General features: G+C 38.3%; 1 protein-coding gene across 2 annotated transcripts; it reads right to left on the reverse strand.

Moving 5' to 3' along the window:
- Positions 1 to 254: 254 nt before the first annotated feature.
- On the reverse strand, positions 255 to 22,634 carry kcnk2b (potassium channel, subfamily K, member 2b). Of its 2 annotated transcripts, none has more exons than XM_011491938.4 (7): positions 22,251 to 22,634; positions 21,459 to 21,772; positions 15,558 to 15,675; positions 13,264 to 13,442; positions 10,134 to 10,344; positions 6,652 to 6,794; positions 255 to 3,536 (listed from the first exon to the last, which is right to left on the reverse strand). In XM_011491938.4, coding segments are annotated over exons 1-7 (1,323 nt in total). In that variant the 5' UTR covers positions 22,252 to 22,634; the 3' UTR covers positions 255 to 3,179. The 2 variants fall into 2 exon arrangements, with proteins under 2 accessions (XP_011490240.1, XP_004083802.2); XM_004083754.5 differs by having other exon boundaries at positions 552 to 3,536; positions 13,282 to 13,442; positions 22,251 to 22,579.
- Positions 22,635 to 24,364: the final 1,730 nt, after the last annotated feature.

The following is a 24,364-nucleotide window of genomic DNA, read 5'->3' on the forward strand; positions in this document are numbered from 1 at the left end:
AGAGCACCTTCTGCCATTTCTTTGCACCTTAGCTTTTATTTTTTCCCTGCATGATTGAGTTGTTTGGTCTTGTTTCCACCTTGGAGGTTTGGCTTTAAGGTTGCAACACTTCCACCAGGACCACTACTCTGGACAGACTTCTCCAGACAGTAGATGCACATGTCATAATAATCTTAATAATCTGACTGTAAAACTCATGATTTTAACTTTTTATTATTGTTATCCTGTTCATCTTAATGTTATTTTATTTCTAATTTTTTGTTTTAACAGTATGTTTTTATTGTGATGGTGTCTTTCTGCCCAGGTCTCCCTTAAATAATATATCCTATCTCAGTGGGACTTCCTGGTAAAATTAAGTTTAAATAAATTAAAAAATAAAAACAAAAAAGATGGTTTTTTTCATCTGTTTGGATTTCGAGATAATAAGCTTGATGTGTTTTTAATCAACTGTACTGAGTTTCCTGTGTACCTGTCTATAATCCCTGTTTTTGTCTATTAGGAATTGAAGCTGGTTTAAAGGCAAAAGGGACCAAATACTGATTTCATTTAGGTTTTTTCTTTTATTCACTCAATTTTATTTATAAATTAATAACATTAATAAAGCAACCATAATTAGTTCTATTCCTGAAAGCATTCTTTGTTCACAGCATTATCTTCACATGCTTAAACCTTTGGGCAGTACTGTGTATTCTGCTGCAAAAGTGCGTTAAATAATTTAACACAATTTAAATCCTTCAGCTTCAGCAACATTATGTATATTTAATGTATGCTTAGTGGAGAGATGACTCCAGTCAAAAAAAAAAACAGCATCTTTTTTCTTGTCCCACATTAAAGCAGAAATGGCAATTTTGCTTCACCTTTAAGAAAAAGAAAAGGCGAAACTGAGCAGCTTAAGTGTGGTCATGGGACTTTAGAAAGTCATTTGGTTAAACAGGAAATCAGTTTACGCATGCTCTGGTAACCTGATTTCACACCTCCAACACTTTACTTTTAAAGGTTGCTTTATGCTCAGGCATAAGTGAGGCACTGACTTTTTTCAGGCAACTAACATCACATTCTCCCATAGTTGCTGTAAAACAGCAGCGGTGTAGTCAAATTCAAAGGGATCATGGTTAATCTGAAGGGTGGATTGCTGAGTCAGAGTGAACACTTCATTGGTGTTTCCAACGAGGTGAAATTCATATGAATAAATTTCCTGGTTTAATCAAATCAATCTCTTATAACCAGGTCTTTTTGATCACCTACGTGGTTTTTGAAGGGGTTATATCATGCAAAATCCATTTTCCCCTTCACTCTTAGTATTCCGCTAAAAACCTGTGCTCTGAGCCCCAGCCCCTCCCAATCCATGAAAACAAGTGGGTCCTCACATTGTGACATAACAAAGTGAGAACAGGAAGAGTCTGCCTCCAGGCTAACACACACACACCCACGTGCGTTTTATCGCTGATCGGCTAAAACGCTTTCCTTTTATAAGCACAATATGCACATCCATCTTTGCAAAAGTTTGGATGTTGTTTGTTTTCGTTGACAGACTACCGAGGCCCATTATAGGTTGACGTCATGAAATGGGCGGTACCCATAACTAGCGAAAGGCGGAGCCTCAGAGATCGAGTCGTCTTACTTCTGGGTTGTAAAAGAATTAAAAGAGAAAACTAATAAAACTAAAATTTAATGTGTACAAAAGGTAATATATTTTCAATTACACGGATATTATTTACTATAAAAGCCTAAAGCATAGCATGATAGAGGCCCTTTAAAACTAAACTTCCAGTTTACATGATAATCATGTTATCTGAGAAAAAGCCGTTAGTAACCTGACTACATGAGAACTAATCAGAAACAAAAATGTAATGAGTTTCTGTGAATTTTGAGAAGTTTTATTTATAACTTAAACATGATTTTACTCTGGAACTTGTTTTTATTTCCTGCTGCAACAGGATCTGACACTGAAAGAAACCTTTTACATAACAGATGCTGAATATAATAAAAGCAACAGGAGTGTTTAAGGCCCTAAGCATGCACCATAAACAACAAGCAGATTTTTACTTTGTGTAAGAAGCAATCCTCCTAATTAATTTATTTCAATCACATTTAGCCACAGAGGGGCTTTGTTTAGAGTAATGCATCTATTCCTATGTGCTTCAGTCACCTCTACAGAGTTGAGTGTTGGCAGTTGAACACAAAGAGTGAAAAGGTTTCTGGTGGTGTACATTCAGTACTGGCAAAATATGAAAGACCTTAACATTCATATGCAGAAAATAATGTTCTGTGTTCCAGTTTCATGGGAAAAAGTGCAGGAGATTTAAAAATAAATCACTCAGCATGCTCCAATCAGACTGAAGATCGGGATCTTTCCTTTGGTTGAAGGTGGAGTAGGGTGGAGCGGTGCAGCACTCATCTCAGTTTGTCCACTCGTGTCTCATGCATACTAAATACTCTTCTTAAAACGGAGGAGGGCTTGGGAGCGTTAAATAACATGCTAAAAACATTATCACAACTGAGCTTCAGAAAAAGCTTCTCAGCTGTTTAGAAGTCGTTGCTGTTCAGTGTTCACTGGGATTTTCAATAAGGCACTGGTGGATTATTACTTGAGATGAAATCTAAAAACATTCATTGCTTCAGTGAGGGACGACAGACCGGTGAATGCAAGGCATACGGATCCATACAATGTAAGAAAATGACAGAAGAAAACAGGACAAAAAAAAGACTTTTCCTCCGGCACAAGACTCCCAGTCTGTAGAGGATTCTCTTAGTAGAAACCCAAACAGCTGTTAACAAAGACGCATCTATTGCTTCCTATATCCGAATGCACACGTGTTTTTCATGCGGAAAGGATGCGGGCCTTTGTTTCCTTCCCGCCTCAGATACAATCTTTTGTTCCAGCCAGGGAAAAACATTCTTCAGCTTGGCTCAGTGACAAGGCTGCCAATCAGACTGGCAGGGAAACAGAAATATTTCTTTTTTAATTTATGTATATAGTCCTTTCTTTGTGACTGTGTGGGACAGACCGGCGCACGGTTGCGCACAGCTTGAGGATTGATCTGTGCTTGAGAAAAACAATCTCCGTAATGAGCGCAGACGGGCACGGCGTGGGTGACGCTCAATCGATTAGCACAGGCGCATGTTTGTGTTTCCAATACCAATCAGTTCTGTTAGAATAAAAAAAAACTTTCTGCTTCTCATTTGAGGTTTTCAACAATGGCAACTTCCTGCCGGTCGGCGTAGTCTGGGCTGAGCCCGTTCAAGAACAGGCTGCCGTTCCGGGTCAGGGCGCCGGGAACGGGACTGAGCGAGAGAGTCAGGTTAGGGTAGGCATCTCTGTCCTCACAAAGGTTGGCTGACAACGTTCTCTTGCCAGGAGTGATTTCAGGGTTGAGGGACGTGTTCATTCCCAGCTCGGATGACAGCTTGCGCTTGATGGATGCCGCTCGCTGAAACCTGTCATAAATGTCGACGCTGAGCCGCCTGCGGGTCTCTTTGAACTCAGCGGATACATTGGCTGTCCACTCGGCAGCGTGTGCACGAAACTCTCCAACCTGCAGAGCAACAAGGAATATTGTCACCAAAAGCAACCACGGCAAAGTGTTCCTTTTAATCTATAGTTTGTTATCTGCCCTGCCAAACACAGAGTCTGACCAGCTCTCAGTCATGCAGAGTGTCGTGAAAGGGTTGTTAAAGTGCCCCTCCAGTCCTCTTTTGATCTGTTGTAAAAGAATTCCCAGTGGTCTTATAAATACATGTGTGACGTTTCCGGCTAAATCCAAAAACCTGTGTCGTTTTAGGACATAGTTTCTACAGAGCGGCAGTGGTTGATTAGAAATTTAACTCTGACCATCATCCATTCGTCTACACTCTCTCCCGCTAGCTTACAGCCCCTAACACCCCCAACCTCACATTACCAGTGTAACAAAAATACAAAGCAATTTTGGAGCTATCCAGCCGTACAGTTTTGAGAAAGATACCAGCTTGGACCAGGAAAAAAAAGATATACATGAATCTAGTCGTCCACAAGTGAGAATGGTTTAGAGCAGGGAGCGGGTGACTAGCTTCTACGTCCCACCTACAAGCTTTTTCCAACTAAAATTTTCACTTTGAGGCAATTTAACTCTGAATTTTATTTATATATGTCCTCCATCATCATGCTAGAAGTATGCTAAATGCCACAAGAACATCTTAAAAGCATCTAAAACAGGATTTTCATCTAAGTGGGTCTTTAAGCCTTATGAGGAACGATTGACCAATTATCAAAGAAATTGTAAGTTAATTCATTTCCTTAGACATGTATCGAGCAGCTCTTTCCTGAAGCACTCCGACACATTAACGAAGCACACAAATGAACTTCATAACCTTCACCGAGTGGTTGCAGTTAATGGTCACTTTGTCAGAAATGTCAACAGGATATGTGAAAATCAAAAATAAATGTATAACCGAGGAGAACAGATGACTGTCCCGTGTAATTACTGTAATCACAGCAGATGCTGAATGTTTGCCAGGCAGAAAACAGATGTCTGCGATAAAAGTCATCTTTTGATGCATCATTTGAATCCTTTGAGTTCCCGTTTTTCTAGTTGAACCTTGTGTGAACCGCTTCCTCCCCAGCAAAAACATTTGTGGGCTGTTTATTGTATTCATGTTTGCAGAAACGCTTCACCTTCAGAATGAATTAGACCTCCTTCACCAGGCTGAGTTATTCTTCTTTGAGGTGAAGGTGGGGAAGTCCTTGAGTCTTAATGCATAGCACATGTGAGAGCACATGGAGAAACAATACTCATCTCCATCCTTGCTCTTTGCTCACTGTCACCCCGCCTCCTGCACCACCAGCCCTCTCGATGAAAACCTTTTCTTAGTAATTTAATTCTCTGCAGAGCTTAGCCTCCACAGCTGTGCACTTAAAAATGACTGCAACCTTCTCTTTCCTATGTCACTGAACAAAGAACTAAAATCGGTGGCTGCCCCCAGCCCTTTGAATGTAAGTGATGTCAGTAGAGCAGTTTATTTTTCACTTGGCACTAACAGGTATCCTTAAGGAGATGGTGTTTACTTCAAACGGCAATGCCAGCCTGGATGCTCATCACTTTAGATTTATGTCTTTAGGAGTGAACCTGAAAACCTGGAGGTCAGTTTGGTCTGTTGCCATGAGCACATCTTTGAACTTACTGCATTTGTCCCCCAGCTTGTAATATTTTATTTATGCTCATTTGGTAAACAACGTATTAGAGTAACTGCTGTAAAAAAATAAGTGTGTTTAATGGATTTAAAGTGATGCATCTTTCGCTAAATGATTTAGTTTTTCAGCTAAAGATTTAGCCTGAACATTGTGTACAAAAAATGCTATCAAAAGATCCAAATGAGCCTTTTAATTAAATTGGGGTGTGATTTAGCCAATTATGAGGAGGAGATTTGAATAATCAAATGTCAATGAATGTCTGATAGGTCAGGACGCCCCAGGAGGTGGTTCAGCTGGTCGCAAAACGTTAGTTGTCACAGAATTCAGCAAGGGAAAATGGGTTATGCAACACTTTTTAGATACTTCAGGATGCTTCAGATGTGTGGTTTTAGCTGTGAGAGACAACTGTCCTTTGTTACCAAGAGTCCTTTCTTTATTTCATACTGCAGTGGATGCAGTTTATTTTCCTAAATAGAGAAACAGCTGTGGAAGGATTTGTTTGAACTATTTTACAGAAGTCAACTTTGTGAACAATTCTAGTACAGTGGTCCCTTGCAATAATGCGGTTCACCTTTCGTGGTCTTGCACTGGTTATGTGGGTACTCTGAGTACTGATTGGCTGTTGACGTTGTCAATCAATCTCCTCCGTGATTGATTGTACAGAATGTGTACAACTTGCCAAATCCACATAAATTTTGAATCGCGAGGAGATCTTTATTTTCATTCTATAATCTTAGACTTATTTTTCTACAAAGGTTTAAACTTTAAGTCTGTCTGATAAAAGTGTATTAAGTGTGTAGTGAGGGGTTTTATGGCTTTAAAACATCTATAATCCTACTTTGAGGATTTCACCTATCGCTGCTTATTTTTAGAACGCAACTAAAAGATGTCGATAATTTTGTCCAGAAAGCTGCTTCTTTAATGAGGTGTTAGCCAGGAATCTGCTGAAAATATACACAACACAATGGGTGCCAATGGGTGTGTTTCAGCCATCACTGAGCATTGTCGTAAATGTACAATGATGAAATAGGTTATGCTTTGTTTTAAAACTGTTCTATATTTTTCTTATAGAAGACAAACCAACCAGCTGAATAGCACTGTAAATAATTGACTGGTATGAAATTGTCGAAGGAAAAGATGGTTGTCTACATGAAAGATAATGTTAAACTCTGAGTAGACAATCAATCAGAGGAGACAGTGTGTCAGCAGGGGCGGAGCAACACAAGAAATAGCTTGTTACATATTGAGGGCAGTGCAAGTGGATTTATTGTTATACATTTATACAGTAAAGATTAATCAGCACGACATGGCCTCCAATAAGATATAAGTCAAGGGCTGTGTTTCCACATTAGATAAACCATGAACTTTGCTGTCAGTTGCCTTGTTATCTTTGACCTTCTGAAACTACCCCCTTTGTTTCTGTGCAGTTTTCCAGTCCCCTGCTTGTGTTTACATTGTGACATTGGAAATGATCTTTTTCTTACCTCCTCTTTAGTTTTCTTTGAGATGACCCTAAACCAGTCTCCAATCATACTGAGCACAGCAGCAAAGTATGCCAAACCGACCAGGATCCAGAACCACACCACAGGTTTGTAGTAGTTGAGGTATTCTAGGCTCTCTGACCCACCTGCAGAAAAAAAACATAGAACAAAACAACAAAGGTTTTATGAGTCGGACAGAGAGCTGGTCTATGACAGCTTCAAAAGTAAGCTTTCCTGCTCCTTTATTTTTATATTGATAAACATTTCTTTCTTTCTTAACATCCTCAAAATGTGTAGAAGATGTCTCTATTGTCCTTTAGACATAATGGCATCCAAACCTTTCAAAGAGGTCCATCTTACAGCAGAATTGTGTCACGTACTGTAGTAAGGGAACAGTTCTATTGTTTTCTATTAACAGCTGTCTCATTTCATACAGGGTTCTAGGTAGGAATACATTTGCTGTTATCAAGCTTCTTTAAAAAAAAAGAAGCTCTATCCGTGTTTTTGATTTATCTTCAAATTTTTCTTTTTTATCATTTTTATGCAAGATTTTTTAAAGTTTTTTTTTTAAATGGCTGCACTCAGTTGTTAGAAAATCTTATTTTAGAAAACAATTCTATCTGGTTTTAGATCAAAACACACTACTGAGTCTACACTCCTGAAAAAGCCAAATTAGTTTTATCTCCAAAAAGCCTGTTCAGCTGGTCCTGATGCCGGATATTATGGCAGTGTTTGACAGTGTAGATCATTCTATATTTATCAGATATCTATCTCAGCCGACCGTCCCCTCGTGGCTTAAGTCATATCTTTCTTGCAGAACCTTTAAAGTAACACTTAATGATTTTTCTTTCACTACAGCTATTCTCATCTCTGGGGTCCAACAAGGCTCTATTTTTGGCCCAGTGCTGTTTTTCTGTATTTGTTGCCATTAGGTTTTAAGTTATTAAGTATTTACAAACAATGAGTGCTATCACTTTTATACTGATTATCTACAGCTTTTTCTGATGTTTTTTCTAAATGTTCCTAATGCTCTTCACTTTTTTAAAAACACACTCCAATTTAATTAGGTGTTTTTGGCGTTTTAACATGTTCTTGTGGCATTTTTGTCACGATGGAGGACATATATTTAGAAAATTAAGATTAATAGTATCCCCAGTGTTGATATCGATATCAGCGATACTAGCACTGTAATAAAATCAAAACCCAAATTCCCAGTATCCCACTGCTTGAGAGGACGTGTTGGAGTGAGTATTGAGTTAAAGTTTGCTGCAAAAAAAGTCCAAAGAACTGCCAAAAGACTTATATACATATACATATATATATATATATATATATATATATATATATATATATATATATATATATATATACATATACATATACATATATATATATATATACATATACATATACATATATATATATATATATATATATATATATATATATATATATATATATATATATATATATATATATATATATATATATATATATATATATATATATATATATATATATATATATATGCTGCCCAGAGTGTGTTGTGTTCCCTAATGATGATCCATTAGGTTGTTTTTTTTAAAACAGCAGTCCTAGCTAATTAGTTTACTGTAACTCAGGGGGACTGCTGGAGGTAATGTAATCTATAATCATTAGGCCTGCAGAGTGAAGTTTCATTTAGCAGCTCTGTGTTCCAGATTTTTGCAATCTGTTCAGTTGTTTGCCAAGTGGGTTCAGTCAAACACAGAGTCCAACCTGAACATATGCTAGTTACTCCCACGCTATTCTCTTTTTTCCTGCTTATACCCCTTGTGAATCAAGTAAATAAAACAAATGCATTTAATGTAGCTTTAAAAATGTAGTGGAATTATTATTTAATGTTTTGGGTAACTATTTCACAATTTTACACTGGTAACAATTTTTCTTGGAACTTACTTTAAAAAATAAAATGTATACTTGAATTCCTTCAAGGGGTTTAGTGATTCATGACCTTAATTTAATTAATCAAAATATGATTGTCTCAGATCAATCTCTCTGAGACAAATTGGTAATCAAATTGACCTATACCGCTATAAAATATTTTCAAAATGAAAAAAAAAATCAATTTTGATCTATATTGGAAAATACCATTTGGATGAGACTTGGTAGGTATATTTTACTATAATGTAAGAACGACCAGGTACCATCACAGCGGACAACATACATGTGATGCAGCAAAAACTGATCAGTCCATCATTCCACTCCAATGTGTGGAAACACTTTAGCAAGTTTAGCAAAGTCACATGACCATACAGTGTTGTTGAATATTCTGAAAAATGTTCCCTTTGAATTATTTGGATGTGGGAAAACAACAATGGACTGAACTGTAGGAAACTAAAATGTGAATGGATTTGACATTCATTCATTCTTGTTTACTTGTTTGTTTGGGACACATATTTCATTTACACTTTATTATCTTGCAAAAAACACAAGGAATCTGGAAAACTTCACCTGCACTGTTCTCTGATGCTTCGTTCCGGGTATGTGTATACCCCATTTGGGTTTTCAAACGTGCTTTAAGCATACGGTGTTCACACAGGTCCTTCGCTACCCAATACTAGCTCATGTACTCACAGTTGCAAGAGGCTTGGTGAGAAATGTCGAAGTGGTGCAAATCTCACGAATCTCGTAAATCTTGCTCCAGGTTTTTTTCTTTCAAAGCTCTATTCCGTTATATGAAAGACTTGGTGTCAAATGGTTAGTACTTCTGTGTTTTGAAAATAACAATTTCCATTGGTCACTACCAAATCTCAGTACTCAACTGATCAAAGTTCTACTGGCTTAACTTTTTACATGTGCTGAATTGCCATGTAATTTATTCCAAGTGTCCAAAAAAACTAACTTTAAAACTTGTGTAGCGATGCATGAACGCCAGGGTTTTAAATACCGAAGTCCGTAACACATTTACATACATTTTTATATACTTTTCATTGAAAGTGGTCGCTCGAACACACGTTCAAGTCAAAAGTCACACTAGCTGAATTTTTAGCTAAAGATGTCCTGGATAGATTTTAGGTCAGTGAATTTGGATTTAATTGGATCTCATTCTAAATGAACCAATATAGATAGATTATGAGTCGTATGGTCAATCACAAATTATGTTAAGAATCCAATAAAATGAGTCCTTACACCCCTAATTCCCACTGATTGAAATAAATCCTATTAAATACTCATCAACAACATTTCATTAATTACTTTCTTGCAGCAAAGATTAGATTTAACTCATAATTGCTTTGTAGAGTAAGAGAAATAAAGGAAAAAGCATCACAAACGAAGAATGAACTACAGAAGAAAATTACAGCAGTGGGAGGATTATTACCACCCAGCAAATGTCTGAGTCAAGCTGGCTGAAGAATCACTCGGCTAAAAATACACTCATTCTTATCCGGGTGGCAGACGTGCAAATCACAGCCAACCATGAATTAACATGAAATGTGACATACCCTCAGTCAGGTGACCTTTTTCTCCTGCGACAAAGTCTCCAAAACCGATGGTGGTGAGCGTGATGACGACAAAGTAGATGGATTCGAGGGTGCTCCAGCCTTCGATGTGCTTGAAGATGACAGCAGGCAGGGCCACGAAAATGAGGCACCCGAACAGGATGAAGAGCAGCGTGGAGATGACTCGGATTTTCGTCTGGCTGACTTTCCACTTCTGAAGGAACAATTATGGAGAGAAGGGAACAGACTGAAAAACAAGAGTCAAATGGATCTTGTCATTTGAAGTTGCTGACAAAGCAGAGGTGGGCGATAGCTTAAAACAATTGATTAAATTAACTGAAACATGCCTTAGTTAAACAAAAACACAGAATATTTATGTTTTAAACATGTAAAGCTGAAACATGAAGAAGTTTTCTATCAACTATGATTTGGTATGATATTATGAATTAAACTAACAAACCCAAATAATGACACTAGATAACTGTATTTGCACTGCAAGTCTCTCCAGAGTACCAGTTGCAGCAGCAAAAAAAAGCACAATAAAGAAGAGAAAAAGTCATCTATAAGTCACACCCCAGGCCAAACTATATAAAAAAAAGATGCCATGCTACGAAAGATGCGGTATATGTACATATTGTTATAACAAAAGGCAGATGAGATCAAAAGATCATAAGTAACTGAAAAGCATTTAATTACATTTCCTGCTGAAAAGTTAACAAAAAGAGAAGCTGCGATGATTAAAAACTCAATCCAGGTGAGTCCATGACAGGAACAGAACCAGATAAATGATTTAATTACTTAAAAAAACAAATAGAAAATTTACATTATGAACGCTAACCATTAAAACAGTTCATTAATGACACTAAAAGATGTGGAGAAAGGCTTACATAGTCTTAAAACATTACAAATGCTCATTAATGTAATGTGACGGATAGAAACATTAAACCTAAAAATACAACAGGTTGCAAAACAGCAGAAAAACAGTCTAATAGCTTATTCAAGTACATGAAGTACAAAATGAATGAAAATAGAGACAATTTGATGAAGAAAGTAGAATATAGCTAAAATATTTTTGAGTGATTGGGTTGACTTACTTAAAAATGTTAAAAAGACAAAAAACGGTCGAGCTTTGATAAAGGTACCAGTATCATGTCATCAGCCCTAAAATCATGGATAGAAATCCTTTAGAAACTCTAAATCAGTCAGAATTAATTTTTAACAATTTTATCCACAATCATATAAAAACACTTAAGCAGAGCCTAATCTCTGCTAAACTGTTTAAGCTGCACACAACCTTTCCAGCTGAAAGTTTGGAGATCTTGGTTCTAAGAGTCTTTAAAGATTTGAAAGCTTTTCCCATTCATTTTCAGTAAATGTTCAAAAGCTATTAAACTGAGTTTCCATCCTGCAATGGCTGCAGTAGCTGAAAGCTTGCTGAAGATTTTATGAACACAATTTCAGTTTTGTTTGAGAGAAAGTGTCTCAGCATTTATCCAATCAAGTAAGTGTAACTAAAATTCAAAGCAGAAGGGCTAAAAGGGCATATTCTATTCTTTTTCTGTTTTGCTCTATAGAGTTGTTGTATAGTTGGTGTCCTGAACAGTTACAGCCTGAAGAGTAGCTCAGTCTACTGTAACTGTGGAAATGTCAAGTCCATTTGAGCTCTTGAGTTGCTTTTCTGCCATAGTTGTCTCATCTTGGAAAATAAATTCCGCATGCAGCTCATGTCTGTGCAGCCTTTCCACTCGAGGTGACGGCTCTCAGCTGGTTTGCTGTGCATCATGCCCTTTCCCCTTCAGTTACATAAGCCCGGAGCAGAGTGTGTCTGAAGGTGGAACTATAAAGAGCCAACAGAACACAGATCAGTAGATTGGGAAGCTCTTTTTGTGATGTACAAAATACAAGGAGAATGTAACAATATAAAATGGAAAAAGCTAAAAACAAAGCTTTAAATTTTTTCTAGGGGAACAATAAAGCTGTTCTGGATCTGGTTCTATTGTTTCAGATGAGACTTCAGCACCTCTTGCTCTCCAAGGAGCAGCAAAGACAAGAGCAAATTCAGATCTTAATGGATTTCTGCAGGAACAAAGCAGTTGTCCATGCTGTTATAATGAAACTGCAACACTAAAACTGGAGACTTTTGTTTCAGCTTTGTCAACATTTAATGAAAACTAAATATCTAAATGAATAGATAACTTGCTATTCTTCCTCCAAGATCAAATAATAAACTCTAGATTTACAGTTAGGTCTTTTTTGATTACAAACGAGCACACATATGGAGTCCCACAGGGTTTAATTCTTGAATCCTTCATTTTTTATGCATGATCCTTCAAATCAAGTACATAACTTGAAAGTGCATCTGCGATAGCACTCTGAATTCTGTAAGGTTACATGTTGCATCCTTTTCCAATGTTGTCATTTCACTTATCCTTACTGCTTCACAGATTATTGTTCCTCACGCATATTTACATCATTCGATTTGATTCAGCTGCTGTTTGGAGCAGCAGAACCAACCAAACAAAGCAGACAAGCACAGTGGCCTTGAGTTGGAGTTTCCACCATGAGATTAGGAGACTGACTGTCAGGTTCCAGTGCCTCCCTGCGGTGTCTAAGCATTAAGAGGCGCTAAAGCCAAATGCTGTTTTCAAGGCCAAAACACAAAATTCATTCAATTCAGGCGTGAAGCCCAAACACAGTCATGAGAAAATGTGCCAGAGCAGCCGTCTGAGGAGCTCCAGCATGCTTGGCATCATTAGATTATCAAGCAAGCTGTCTGCATGGAGGAGGTTAAGGGGTGGTCACAGTTCAATGTACCAGAGTGACACTGAGGGTCAGTCCAGTAACACCTCCCCCTGCTGGGTCCTATTTAAATATAGAAGCGTTTAAAGTACTTATGCAGATGGAAGCAGCTTTAATGAGTCCAAATGGGCTCAGATAATTCAGACTTTTAATATTGCATTTCTTTGTTTTTACAGTTTTTACTAAATAATGCTACCAAATATGTTGGGGTCACTGTGAAATAGACATAAAAGTACATTTAAAAAATAAAGTTATTCATGCTTAGATTATGGGTCAGTTTCATTTTTACATGAAACCTTCTTTCTGTGACTGATGGAGAAAAAGGTAAACTCACGTAAAAGACGTGTCTCACCACAATCATCTTCTCCACTTTGGCGATGCCCTTCCCAAAAATGGTGCCCAACTGGTCTCCAACTCCAGCTAGCAGGAACCCAAAAAGAGGTATTCCAAGTAGGGCGTAAATGATACAGAAGATCCGTCCTCCTTCTGTGTGAGGAGAGATGTTCCCAAATCCTGAGGGAAACCAAAAATAAATAAAAAACTTCTCAGGTAATGTTCAACAAAAGGTTTTTACAGATTCTCTGCCCATCCCTCTGGTAGTGTGAACTCCATGAACCAAACTTTTTTTTTTTGACAGACAAGAAAACTTTTACATAGCCTGTCTTGTGCTGTATTATTAATGCCAAAGGCTTGGAAGAATTTCAATAAATTTCAGGCATGAAGGAGAAATCCTTGAAAAGACCCAGACTCATTTAAAATTTATTTTCCCCGACCTCTTCCTGAAGCAGCTCTCGCACGAAAGCAGAGAGGTAAGGCGTTGTCGGTTTTTGTTTCAGTTTTACACAGTATACGTTCACAGCCTCGAATACTGAAACTTGCACCATCTATGGTTGCTGTGATATAGATTTATGCACAAAAAAGTCCACAAAAATCACAAATGTATCTTTTTTTTTTTGTCCTGTCGCACAGCTGCAAGCAGATGAGAGCTGAAGGCCTCTTGTGTTGGTCATATTTTACTGTTACAACATGGGGTTATGAATCTTCTGACACACGAAGTGTATATTTGAATAAACCCCTTTTGTATTCAAGGCTAAACTTTATTCATATTAACTATATTTGTAACAGTTTTTTTTTGTTGGACCGGACGGTTTTTACTTCGTCCAAGCTGCAGAAAGGCTTTTATTGATTTATCCTTCATCTTTGAAAAGAGTTTTTAACACCTATTAGCTGACTTTGGAATAATTTCCAAGCAGAAAATCATGTATTTGAAGCATTTAAAAAGTACCAGTTTCCTGATTTAAAGTCAGCTCAAATTTTATTACAAAGTTATTTGTAGTCATATTGGGTTTTATCTGGAAAAATATATAATAATATATATAATAAATATAATAATTTACACTTGCTCGGCTTTTAATTACTTTGTGTCCTTCAGGGAGTTTCACCTCACCTGAACATCGTCTGCTTGAATAATTCATACGATTTTCTTAAAGAGGGCCCAGTTTCACCTTCATCATTCTAAAATTGAGTAGGTTATGTAATATTCACCCGCAGTGTAGCAACAGGCTGACTCTTTCTAAGGAGAATGTCTTTCATATGGACGAAAAACTATAAAATGCTGTAAATATGCTTTTTTGTGCTGATTTAAATGTAGTAACTATAGGAGAGAGAGGCTTCAGGAATCCCAAAGGAACAAGTCAGTGTTGCAGCTCTTCAGCCAGGAAACAGCAGGAGATGCAGCAGAAGCTTGAAAGTTATCTCGCATTATTTCCCAAATTTAAAGAAGCTTTATTTACTTCAGCACAGCCATATAACGACTTTTGTGTATACAAACGTCATGTTTCAGCAATGTAAAAGGTTTGAGTTTGGTAAAAGCTATAATTAAACTCTGGAAACCTGAAATACAATGGAACAGATGACATGATCTGGTTTTTTGGGCGCCTCTAACAGTTTCTAGAGTTCTAATTGGCAGAAAAAATGACAAATATGAAAGAATGATTAAAAGAAGCTGGGGAAGAGTTGGAGCAGCCCGTGGAGCTTAAACATCCACACGCTCTGCGTGAACATGACGACCTGAAGGGCAGGATCACTGCATTTCATAAACAGGTTCATTAAAATGTTAGGCTTTGGGAATTTCTCATTAGAGGGGTCGCTCTGACAGCATGTCGCAGAAGTGAAACGCAGCTCATCATGGAGCCGCAGAGCAGACACGAAGAGCCGTCAAGGTCCGATTGGAAAAGGCAGATGAGCTGTCAGAACGTACAGTATGTGTGAGTGTGCGGCGGGTGTTCTCTTTTTGCTGTTAAGTGGGCTCTTACAGCTGCAGATGACAGATGGAAAGAGAAAAAGAAAGGAAGGGTTTTGGGGTTTTTAGGCAGTCACTTTTTAATATGGAAAAAAATAGATTTCTATTCAAATTTTTTCACCTTATCCCTCCTATCTGTTTTTATGAATGATTTTGAAGCAGCTTTCACAATTTATATTCTTTTTAGCATAAGTGCAATTTTATGCAAGACTTATCCTTGAAATCGCATTTGTCCCCAAAGACAACGTTGCCGCCATCACGTTTCATAACAACTCATAAATCTCATTTTTAATCTAAATATTGAAATCTGTTATGAAGCTTCTCACCAATTGTAGTGATAACAGTCCCAGCAAAGAAGAAAGAGGAACTGAGGTCCCACAGACTGGTCTGGAGTGACAGATTTCCCGTTGGAGTCACTCCTGCTCGCACCGCTGAAACCACTTGCTGCAGCAAGAAGAAGAAAAAGAGGATCCCTGCATATGATTAGAGAGTCCCCCAGTGAGCATTTTGTAAAACATGGACTGAGAAACTTAAAAAAAATACAATTGATGCAAGTCGAATTCTGGATGTCCTTTGAAAATGATCTTTCAAAGGACATCCAGTTAAAAGGGGAGTGAAATGATGAGAATCTGTCATTTTCAGATGAAGCACATAGACTTCATGGTCCAGTCTTTCAGTTAAAAAAAGATTTTTTTTTATTGATTCATATTACAAAGACTTGTATATTTAAGTGTTCATTAGTTTTGATTAAAGCTTTCAACGTGAAGCTATTTTAAATTTTTCTGGAGGGCTTGGAAGAAGAGTAAATATGTTTTATGGCTAAAGATAAGAAAACATAACTGAAAAAAAATAAAAGAAAAAAAGCAAAGGTAACTATATAATTTCTCCTGCTTTTAAAGATTTTATTAAAACAAATAATAAGTTAGCTTGTTTTGTGGTGCAATCTCTAACAGCATTTAATGTGTTTTTTGTTTCATGATTAAAAGGCTCTAATTGACTCAAAAGCAAAAGACAAAAAGATCAACTTAAGGATTTATCAAAAGGTTGTTTAAAGTGGAAATCTCAGAAGAACACGGGTATTCTCAATATTAATGTCTGAGTTTTAAATAAGTGTTAATAAACGGCAAACTTTATTGATCAGAGATAATTACATTCAACCATAGAAAAATCTTAAATCTTCCTATGTAACTTGTTAAACCTTTCTACAGAACAGCAGGTCAGTGTGAAACTACAACACAGATGAGTGTATTTACAGAGAAACCAAATGAAAACATTCAAAAGAAGCATCTCAGTGTTTTTGCTTTTGTGTGCAAAAATCATTTGATTTGATTTGAAATGGTTTATTTCAAGCTATCAAAGCAAGAATAATATACAAAACAATACAATCATCAATTTGGAATTACATAAAAGAACTTGCTGACCTTCTGTTCTGTATTTGCACCAAAATTGACCCACAAAATCCTGTTTGTATTTGACAGCATTCAAAAACGTTAAGACAGAGTTTCTCCTTTGTCTTCCTCTGTCTTGTTGCCTGATCCTCTGCTTGTGTGAGTGCACGTTTGTTTGCACACATAATTGAGTAAAAGCGAGCGGATGCCACTTCTTCCAAAATCACTAAAGCATTAAAGCTTTTAAAAACAGGCAGACGTGTTCGGATTTGTGAAGGAACATAAAGCAGCTCTTATGTTTGTGATGGAAACAGCACCTTAATTCGGTTGACGGTTTGACCCAGAGGCAACTAACTCTACTCAGATTATTATTAATCTAGTCATTATTGTTTTAAGGGTACCAATATATTTGCTAAATTGCAGGTAAAACACACAGGGAAACGTTTAAGAGCAAATTAAGCCGTAATAATCTATATAGGTACTCCTGATTTACAATAATATGATTTGTTGACTTTAAATTTCTTGGAACTCCTTAAAGCTGCTGTGAGGCTCACAAATTTTATGACCCTTCCCCTTCAGGTTCCGTTTGCAAACAGACCTCTTCAGGAGCTGCAATCTTGTCTCTAAAGACCTGCAGTGCTTTTCTTCTGTGCACTACATTGTTGTTCAGATGAAGGACGTCCAAATGTCCACCTTAGAGGCTTTCAGCCACTCAAAGGTTGTTATTTGTTCTGACCTTGCCGACTCACATATTTATCGTTGGTGCACCTGTTGGTTAATTGTCTTTATTTTGTTGCAAACATAGAATTAAATATTTGCTTATAGGAGTCTGTTTGCTTAAAGGGTTTTGAGCCTCCAGATTTCATAACTCAGCTGGTCACATTTCACCCTGACAGGAGGTCGTTATCTAACCGTCGATTGATGACTGCAGCAAAGCATCATGGTGTTTAAACACTAACTCAGCATCTTGACGCCACATAACTGTCATGTGGTACAATCCCTTATGGAGCAGAGCAAAGCTCATTTGCACAGAAATGACTGGAATAGCATGATACCTAGCAATAAATAAAATATATTTCTGTAAAAGTTGTTTTGTAGATACACCAACAGGTTATTTATTTATTTTTTGTCAGAAATGAAGCATCATCAGACAAACACAATCATTTTAACTCTCTTTCTTCCATGCAGCATTAAAAATGTATACAAAAATGCTTCTAGTCAAACATGTCATCCATAAATAAAAAAAAAACAAAATATGTGTATATAATCATATAAATATTCACATTTGTCTATGTGACTCCTTTTTAGTTGAAGTGAAAATGCACGATTGGAGTGTCTAACATTTTAATCTTTTTAATGAATATTTTTTTTATATTTTTTTCTCTGTCTCTATCCCCAACAAAGATAAAAAGACAAAAACTGTAAACTATTGTTAATTACATTTTTTTATCCTTGCAGATATCAATATCCTGCAATTTATTGCACCTGTCAGAGTTTGTAGAGGAAAGTAACCAAAATAAAGGGAGCCAGGGGGTCTAAATAATCAATGATCATTAAAGAAAACCTAGAGTAAATTCAACAGAGTTAGACGGGCTTGAGGCCTCAGCAGGAACAGACTACAGACCAAAGAACCAAAAATGTAACTGAAAATTGTGTTACAGATAAACAGGTGACAGATGTGGAGGTTAAAGTCCCACTCCGATCCTCTTTTGATCTATTGTAAAAGTTCTTCCGGTGTATTTTTTATATTTGACGTGCCATTTTTAGCAAAAATCCAAAAACCCATCGTTTTCTCTGACATAGTTTCTGCAGAGCAGCAGGAGCTCATTAGAAATTCACCTCTGAATTGTGGGCAGGACTGTTGATCTTTCCCTCCCCATTGATGAAAGCTCCCTGATTATAGGCCGTCCCACTAGCTTACAGCCCCTTACAACCTGAATTTTCTACATCACAACAACAATCTTTTTACAATCTCAAACCTGTATGTCGTAAAGAAGCTCATAAAAACATTACAAAAGTGCTTACCGGGAAAACTATAAATCTTTGTTGATAGACTTTCTGCATATCCTCACACCAACAGAAATACATCCTCCACTTTAGCCTCGATGTCTTTTACCAATGCAATTAGTCATCTCGTTGTTATTTGTTCTGATAATGACCAAACCTGCACCAACAGTGAAATATGTACCAACCATATCAATATGCAATAATAATCTCCAATCCTCATCCTTAAATAACCCCAAAGATTTCTTCCTGCTGATCTACTCCGATGAATTATTGATTATTCAACCTAGACATTATGAATTCAAGCAGTCTGAGGTCTTGAGTGACTCTCTTTCACCATTTTATATTGATTTGGTTGCATAATTTCTCAAATTGAGTTTGTTTTGTGGCAACACTCATTTCAGGTTTTTGAAAGTAAAAGCTTTGGTTTTCATCTTTCAACAGATTGTTATACTTTGATTCACAAGGTTTGGAGAAAAAGGGGGAAAAAATCGATTTGACTCTATGGTTTAACAAAAAGAAAAAAGAAAAAAAGTAGACTCGGGCCCACAAGAACATGTTTTTAACATCAAAGGAACAAAGTTGGTTTGTTTTTGGAACTTTTCCAACTCAAACTGATTTCAAATCAGCTTTTTGAGAGCCAAGCCAAAGAAAAAAAAGATCCAATATGAGTCAAGCTTTCAGTAAACACAATGAGCTGATGCTAAAACTGTCAGAAAGGATGAAAAGCTTCTGCTTAAACTGTGATCCATCAAACTGTGCAGCCAACAGCCTCATCTTTGTTTGAGTTGCGTCTGTCTCACGATCATCAGTTAGTTTTTTACTGTCTTCGTTGCATCTCTTTGCCCACCCCCCTCCGAGGAGGGGTTTCTCCTTTCTTGCCACCCCCCTGTCAAGTACCTCATCCAAAACTTAAGCAATAGGACTTCACGGAATCTCCTTCCTGACTTAGTTCTTGTAAAATACATGCTTTGTGTCATAAATGATAGATGTTTTTGCACTTCCAAAAGTAAACTTTCATCATCCATGACGAAAACAGACGCTGGTCTGTGGTCCGCGCTGTTAACATGTGTTATTGCGTGGGCATGTCAACTTAAATTTAAAATAACGTTTTTTTTTAGTTTTTTTTTAAAGTATACACTGGAAGTTTATATTTTGCAATCAGAACTTTTTTCCGTTTCTCCGGCTTTTTGCATCGAAATTGACGTGTCAATGGACTGGAACTAGAACTTCTGTGTAAAGCTAGAGTTGCGTTGCAGAGGGATGGACGCCAGATGCAGACATGATGGAGATGATGGAAACAATTCGAATAATAAATTAACATTAAATTTTTCGGGTCAACTCCATCAGCCTTTAGACGCTTTAGAGAATAAGTCATAGCAGTCAAAAATGCACGATTAAGAAGAAAAAATCATTTATAAGTGGAAAAAGATCATTAAATATTTGGGAGACATTTATTTAACAAAATACTGGAACAAAAATGGACAATTCATCTGAAAGGATAAATCAAAATAGATTTCAATAATAGACTGAATATCTGCAGGGTTCACTATTGTAACACAGATGTTTATTCAGCATCATCGAACACAGGAGGAATCTAGTACATTAGCGTACATATGGACAATTATTCAGACAACCATAGCATAAAAACATGCTAACAACTCCACAAACTCTTTATATCACTTCAAATCACTAAATCCATTAAATTTTTCATCCTCTGGGTTCCTTTGGAACAATCCTGGCAAGTCCAGCATAAGACTAAGCAACGCTTCTTCTTCTGCGTTCTTCTCAGTAGCAAATACTGATACACAAACCTAGAGTGCCCTCTAGTGGTTGTTGTTATCTTTTTTATTCCAATATTATTCACACTTGAGTATAAGTCGCACCTCCGGCCAAACTATGCAAAACAAAATCCAACTCTTACTCTGAAATTATGTTTAGCAATATTTTGAAACGTACTGCTCCAAAGTGGCACGTGTTTTGTAGAACATGGCTTTTTTTCTCAAAGCTGCTGAGACAGCCTGCTGCCGTCCACGTTTTTCTATTTACCATTGATCATTCAAAATAATTTTTTTAACAAAGTCTCTTCAATTTCTCATGATTGAAGGCAATGCTATGTGTCTTAGCTAAGACCAAAGACGATCGGCAACTCTTCAACAGCTGGAAACCCAAATCAGGACCAAATTTAATATAAAAAAATCCAGAACCTCAATTCTCAGACAGCTGTTTGAAAAGAGGAGGTGCTGCACCATGGTGACCATGCAGCTGTGCAAATAATCTGAGACCAGCAGTAGCATCACTGTTGAAGTGAGCTTGTTCAATGGATAAAATGAGCAAATATCTCACATTTAACATTTATTTTGCCTTTTGTGTAAACAATATTTTCTTATCAGGCTTTTTAGTTTTTTATGTCATTCATTTTTAAAAAATGTTTTTCAAGATTTTTCTAAACAAAAAAGGCTCAGTGAGAAAACCTTTGAACAGTATTTATTGTGGTATGTTTCTATTTCCCTTCTATTCTTCCTCCAGTGCTTCAAGCACTGAAGTATACAAGAGAAAAAATAAAAGCTCAGACATGGTGTGAAATAAAAACCAAGTCCCCATCAAATGTTGGCAACAGCTTTCATATCAGAAGATAAAAGCTTTTGTAAAACATGATTCGATACAGACTAAAAAGAAAAAAGAGGTTCAATTAAAATCAGAGCGTGGTAAGTATTCACTTTCACCAGCGGAGACTGAACTGAATCAATTCTTAAAGGCCTTCTTTCTGCAGACAAATGACATTCTGTCAATGAAGAAGTCAAAACAGAAAAACACAGTCATGTGTTCGCCTACCTTCACCAGATCCTCCAGCTCTGAAGCATTTACGCAGGAATGCAAGTCCAGGAACTTCAGTTTTTCCTCAAGAATGGCGAGTTTCTGAAAGTTTTCCTGGGGTTGCTCCAGCGCTCTGAACACCGTCGCCCCGATGATGAGGTACAGCACCACCAGGAAGAAGATGGCAGACACAGTTTTCCACCTCATGACTGTGGTCCGGGTGTCGCACTCATCCTCTGGTGTGTTCAGAACCACGGGCTTTGCTGAGAAGGACAGGCGGGGCTTGGAGTTGTGGGCTGCAGTCTTTGGGTCAAGAAGGTCAGGTGCAGCCACTGTGAGGATGAAGGCAGTTAATGTCTGTGTGCTCTTCATCACCAAAGAACCTTAAAATCTCTTGGAGTTGAACATGACCAAGTCAAACAACAAACTAATAATCTCCCAACATCTGCAGCTTCTGATGTGCAGCTTTTGCATCCTCATGTCCAGCTCAACGATTATTAGGTGTGCATCCACAGCGGCTGGATGAATTTTCCTCAATAAATATGTACCACAATTTGACACAATCTCTTTTCCAAACAGCTTGAGAGAGATGGGATTACATAACTACTCCAATAGGTCCTTTAGGACCAGGTTTAGTACAGAAAAACCAACTTCATCAGCAAGCAAGTAAATGATGTTTTTTATGTTTAAAGAAGTGTCAGAGATCTTCACTGAAGTGATCTAACTTCCAGAAAAAATTAATTCACACATCTAACACTAAAATCCTGCACTTTTCTTTTTTCTTTTTCCCACAACTTGTTTTCCACTTACTTCTTCTGAACCATCTCGTCTGTCGCTGCGTCCTTTCAGGCTCTTTCTAGAGAAGAAAGAAAGCAGATGGAGGCTCTAGTCTATCGGGGTCGATCTGCGCCTCCTGAGTGTGTCTCCACCGAAGGACGAGTTTGGGGTCCACATGGCTCGAGAGAACCCCCCGCCCCCCTCGCCCCCCCTTCAAGGTCCTCAGAGACAATCCACGCAGCGCGTCACGATCCGACAAAGGAGAAACCAGGCGCGCTCAAAGGGAGCAAACGGGGGACAGGAGGAGCAAAGCGCATCGGCGGAGTCCATCCAAGCGTCACGCCGCGCGGCGTGTTACGTGTGGAGCAGCAGAGGTCCTTCACCAGAGTAAGACGAGGAGGAGGGATGCGCTGCAGCACGGAGAGAGAGATGCTGCTCCTCCTCGTGCGTCCAGAGCTGCCTCAAAGGCGCTGAAGTTGGCTTTCGATTCAGAGGCAAAGGGGAAATCCCAGTGGCGGAGCTAGAACATTTTACATGGGGTTGTGGGAGGGGGGCAGAAGACTTTGGAAGGGGGGGAAATGAGAACAGCAAATGAAAGGATTAAAAATATATTTTTTTGTTTCTTAATTTTGTCAACAATGTTACTGCAGCGACCAACATTCATCTGTTCTGTGTTGCTATCCTCACCCAGCCCGCAAGGCCAAGTGGGCCCCATATGGTTTAAATGTGGGCAGAAAATGGTGGCCCCACCTTTGTTTGCCCACATTGGCTTTAGTGGGCACAGTGCTGTCCATCTGACAGCTGGCTAGTGCTGCCCAGACGCTCCGCTGCCCACTGGACAGCTCAGTTGTACACTGGGCAGCTGACTAACTTAGCGAGCCAGTCAACTGAGTGTCCACTTAAGCCAGGGGTCGGGAACCTATGGCTCGCGAGCCATATTTGGCTCTTTTGATGGTCACATGTGGCTCGCAGACAAATCTTTAATTTTACTTTTTTTCATTAGACCAGTCCTTTTCGGGCGCGATGCGATGCCAGAGGCGCGCAGTAGTAGCAGTGCTTGGAGAAAAAACTATCAGTTTACTATTATCTATTTCACAGAGTTTGTACCACCCGGAAACCTGTGAATTGCCGTGCCTAAAACTGCGCGCTCCCGTCTCTGAGAAAGAGCGCGCAGATGCGGGGACGGGATGTGTGAGGAAGAAAGCAGAGGGTGGGGGTGAGGGGTTGTGGGGACAGGCAGCAGGTGAATCGCGCAGGGATTGTAAAAACGTAAAACCCACTGCCCGTCACTCACTGCAGCGTGTGAGTGTGTGTTTGGCTCCACGTCTGTCTCACATCTACAGAACATTCATACTAACCTACGATCCCGTTTAAAGTCTCAACGCCTGCATGAAGCAGAAACTCACCACGTATCAACCAGACTAGACCATCAGCAAAACTACCACGAGAAATACTCATCATTTATTTGCAACAGCATAACAATGTTATTAAAAAGAATCCACAGACTTATTGTACTTTAAAAATGTTGAAATTACATCAAATGCACACATTCATTTGTATATTTAGTTTTAAAAATATTGTCGCGGACTGAGTTTAACTTGGCTGTCGGGCCGCGTTAAAAGTTCTGGGGTTCATTGAAGGCATCAAGCAGAGATCTGATTGGCTCTCAGTTCTGTCGCTCAGCCTGTTGTTAGGTAATTTGGACCAATGGGGTTCAGCTATGGGCCGAATAAGGAAAATGGGAGGGGCTGGAGCGGGAGCAGGTGAATATAAAGTTGGGAGAAGCGCTCTCTCTCGTCTCGGCAGGAGAGATTCAGGAGTTGCTGAATTAATTGAACGGCGTTTGTTGCGGTCTACAGTAACCAGAATAAAGAACTTTAAAAGAGGTTAAGTCTCCGTGCATCAGTGTGGGAAAGAGACACAACATTATTGTATGGCTCTTTCGAAATTACATTTAAAAATATTTGGCGTTTATGGCTCTCTCGGCCAAAAAGGTTCCCGACCCCTGACTTAAGCCAATGTGGGCAAACACAGGTGGGGGCTCCATGGAAACTGCGGACAAACCCATTCGGGGCCCACATTTCCTGCTCACTTTTAAAACAAATGGGGCCCATTTGGCCGTTAGCGTTAAGTGATTCTGTTTTGTT

The sequence above is a fragment of the Oryzias latipes genome, chromosome 24 (assembly GCF_053564925.1).
Source record: "Oryzias latipes strain Hd-rR chromosome 24, Olatipes_Hd-rR_3.1".
In the NCBI taxonomy this organism is placed as follows: Eukaryota; Metazoa; Chordata; class Actinopteri; order Beloniformes; family Adrianichthyidae; genus Oryzias; species Oryzias latipes.

Bases quoted from the DNA above. Each gene is read 5' to 3' on its own strand.
- kcnk2b (XM_011491938.4), bottom strand. The intron at 13,443-15,557 runs GTGAGAAGCTTC...GGTTTCCCTCAG, and splicing joins GACTGTTATCACTACAATTG to GATTTGGGAACATCTCTCCT. The intron at 6,795-10,133 runs GTATGTCACATT...TTTTTTCTGCAG, and splicing joins AAAAGGTCACCTGACTGAGG to GTGGGTCAGAGAGCCTAGAA.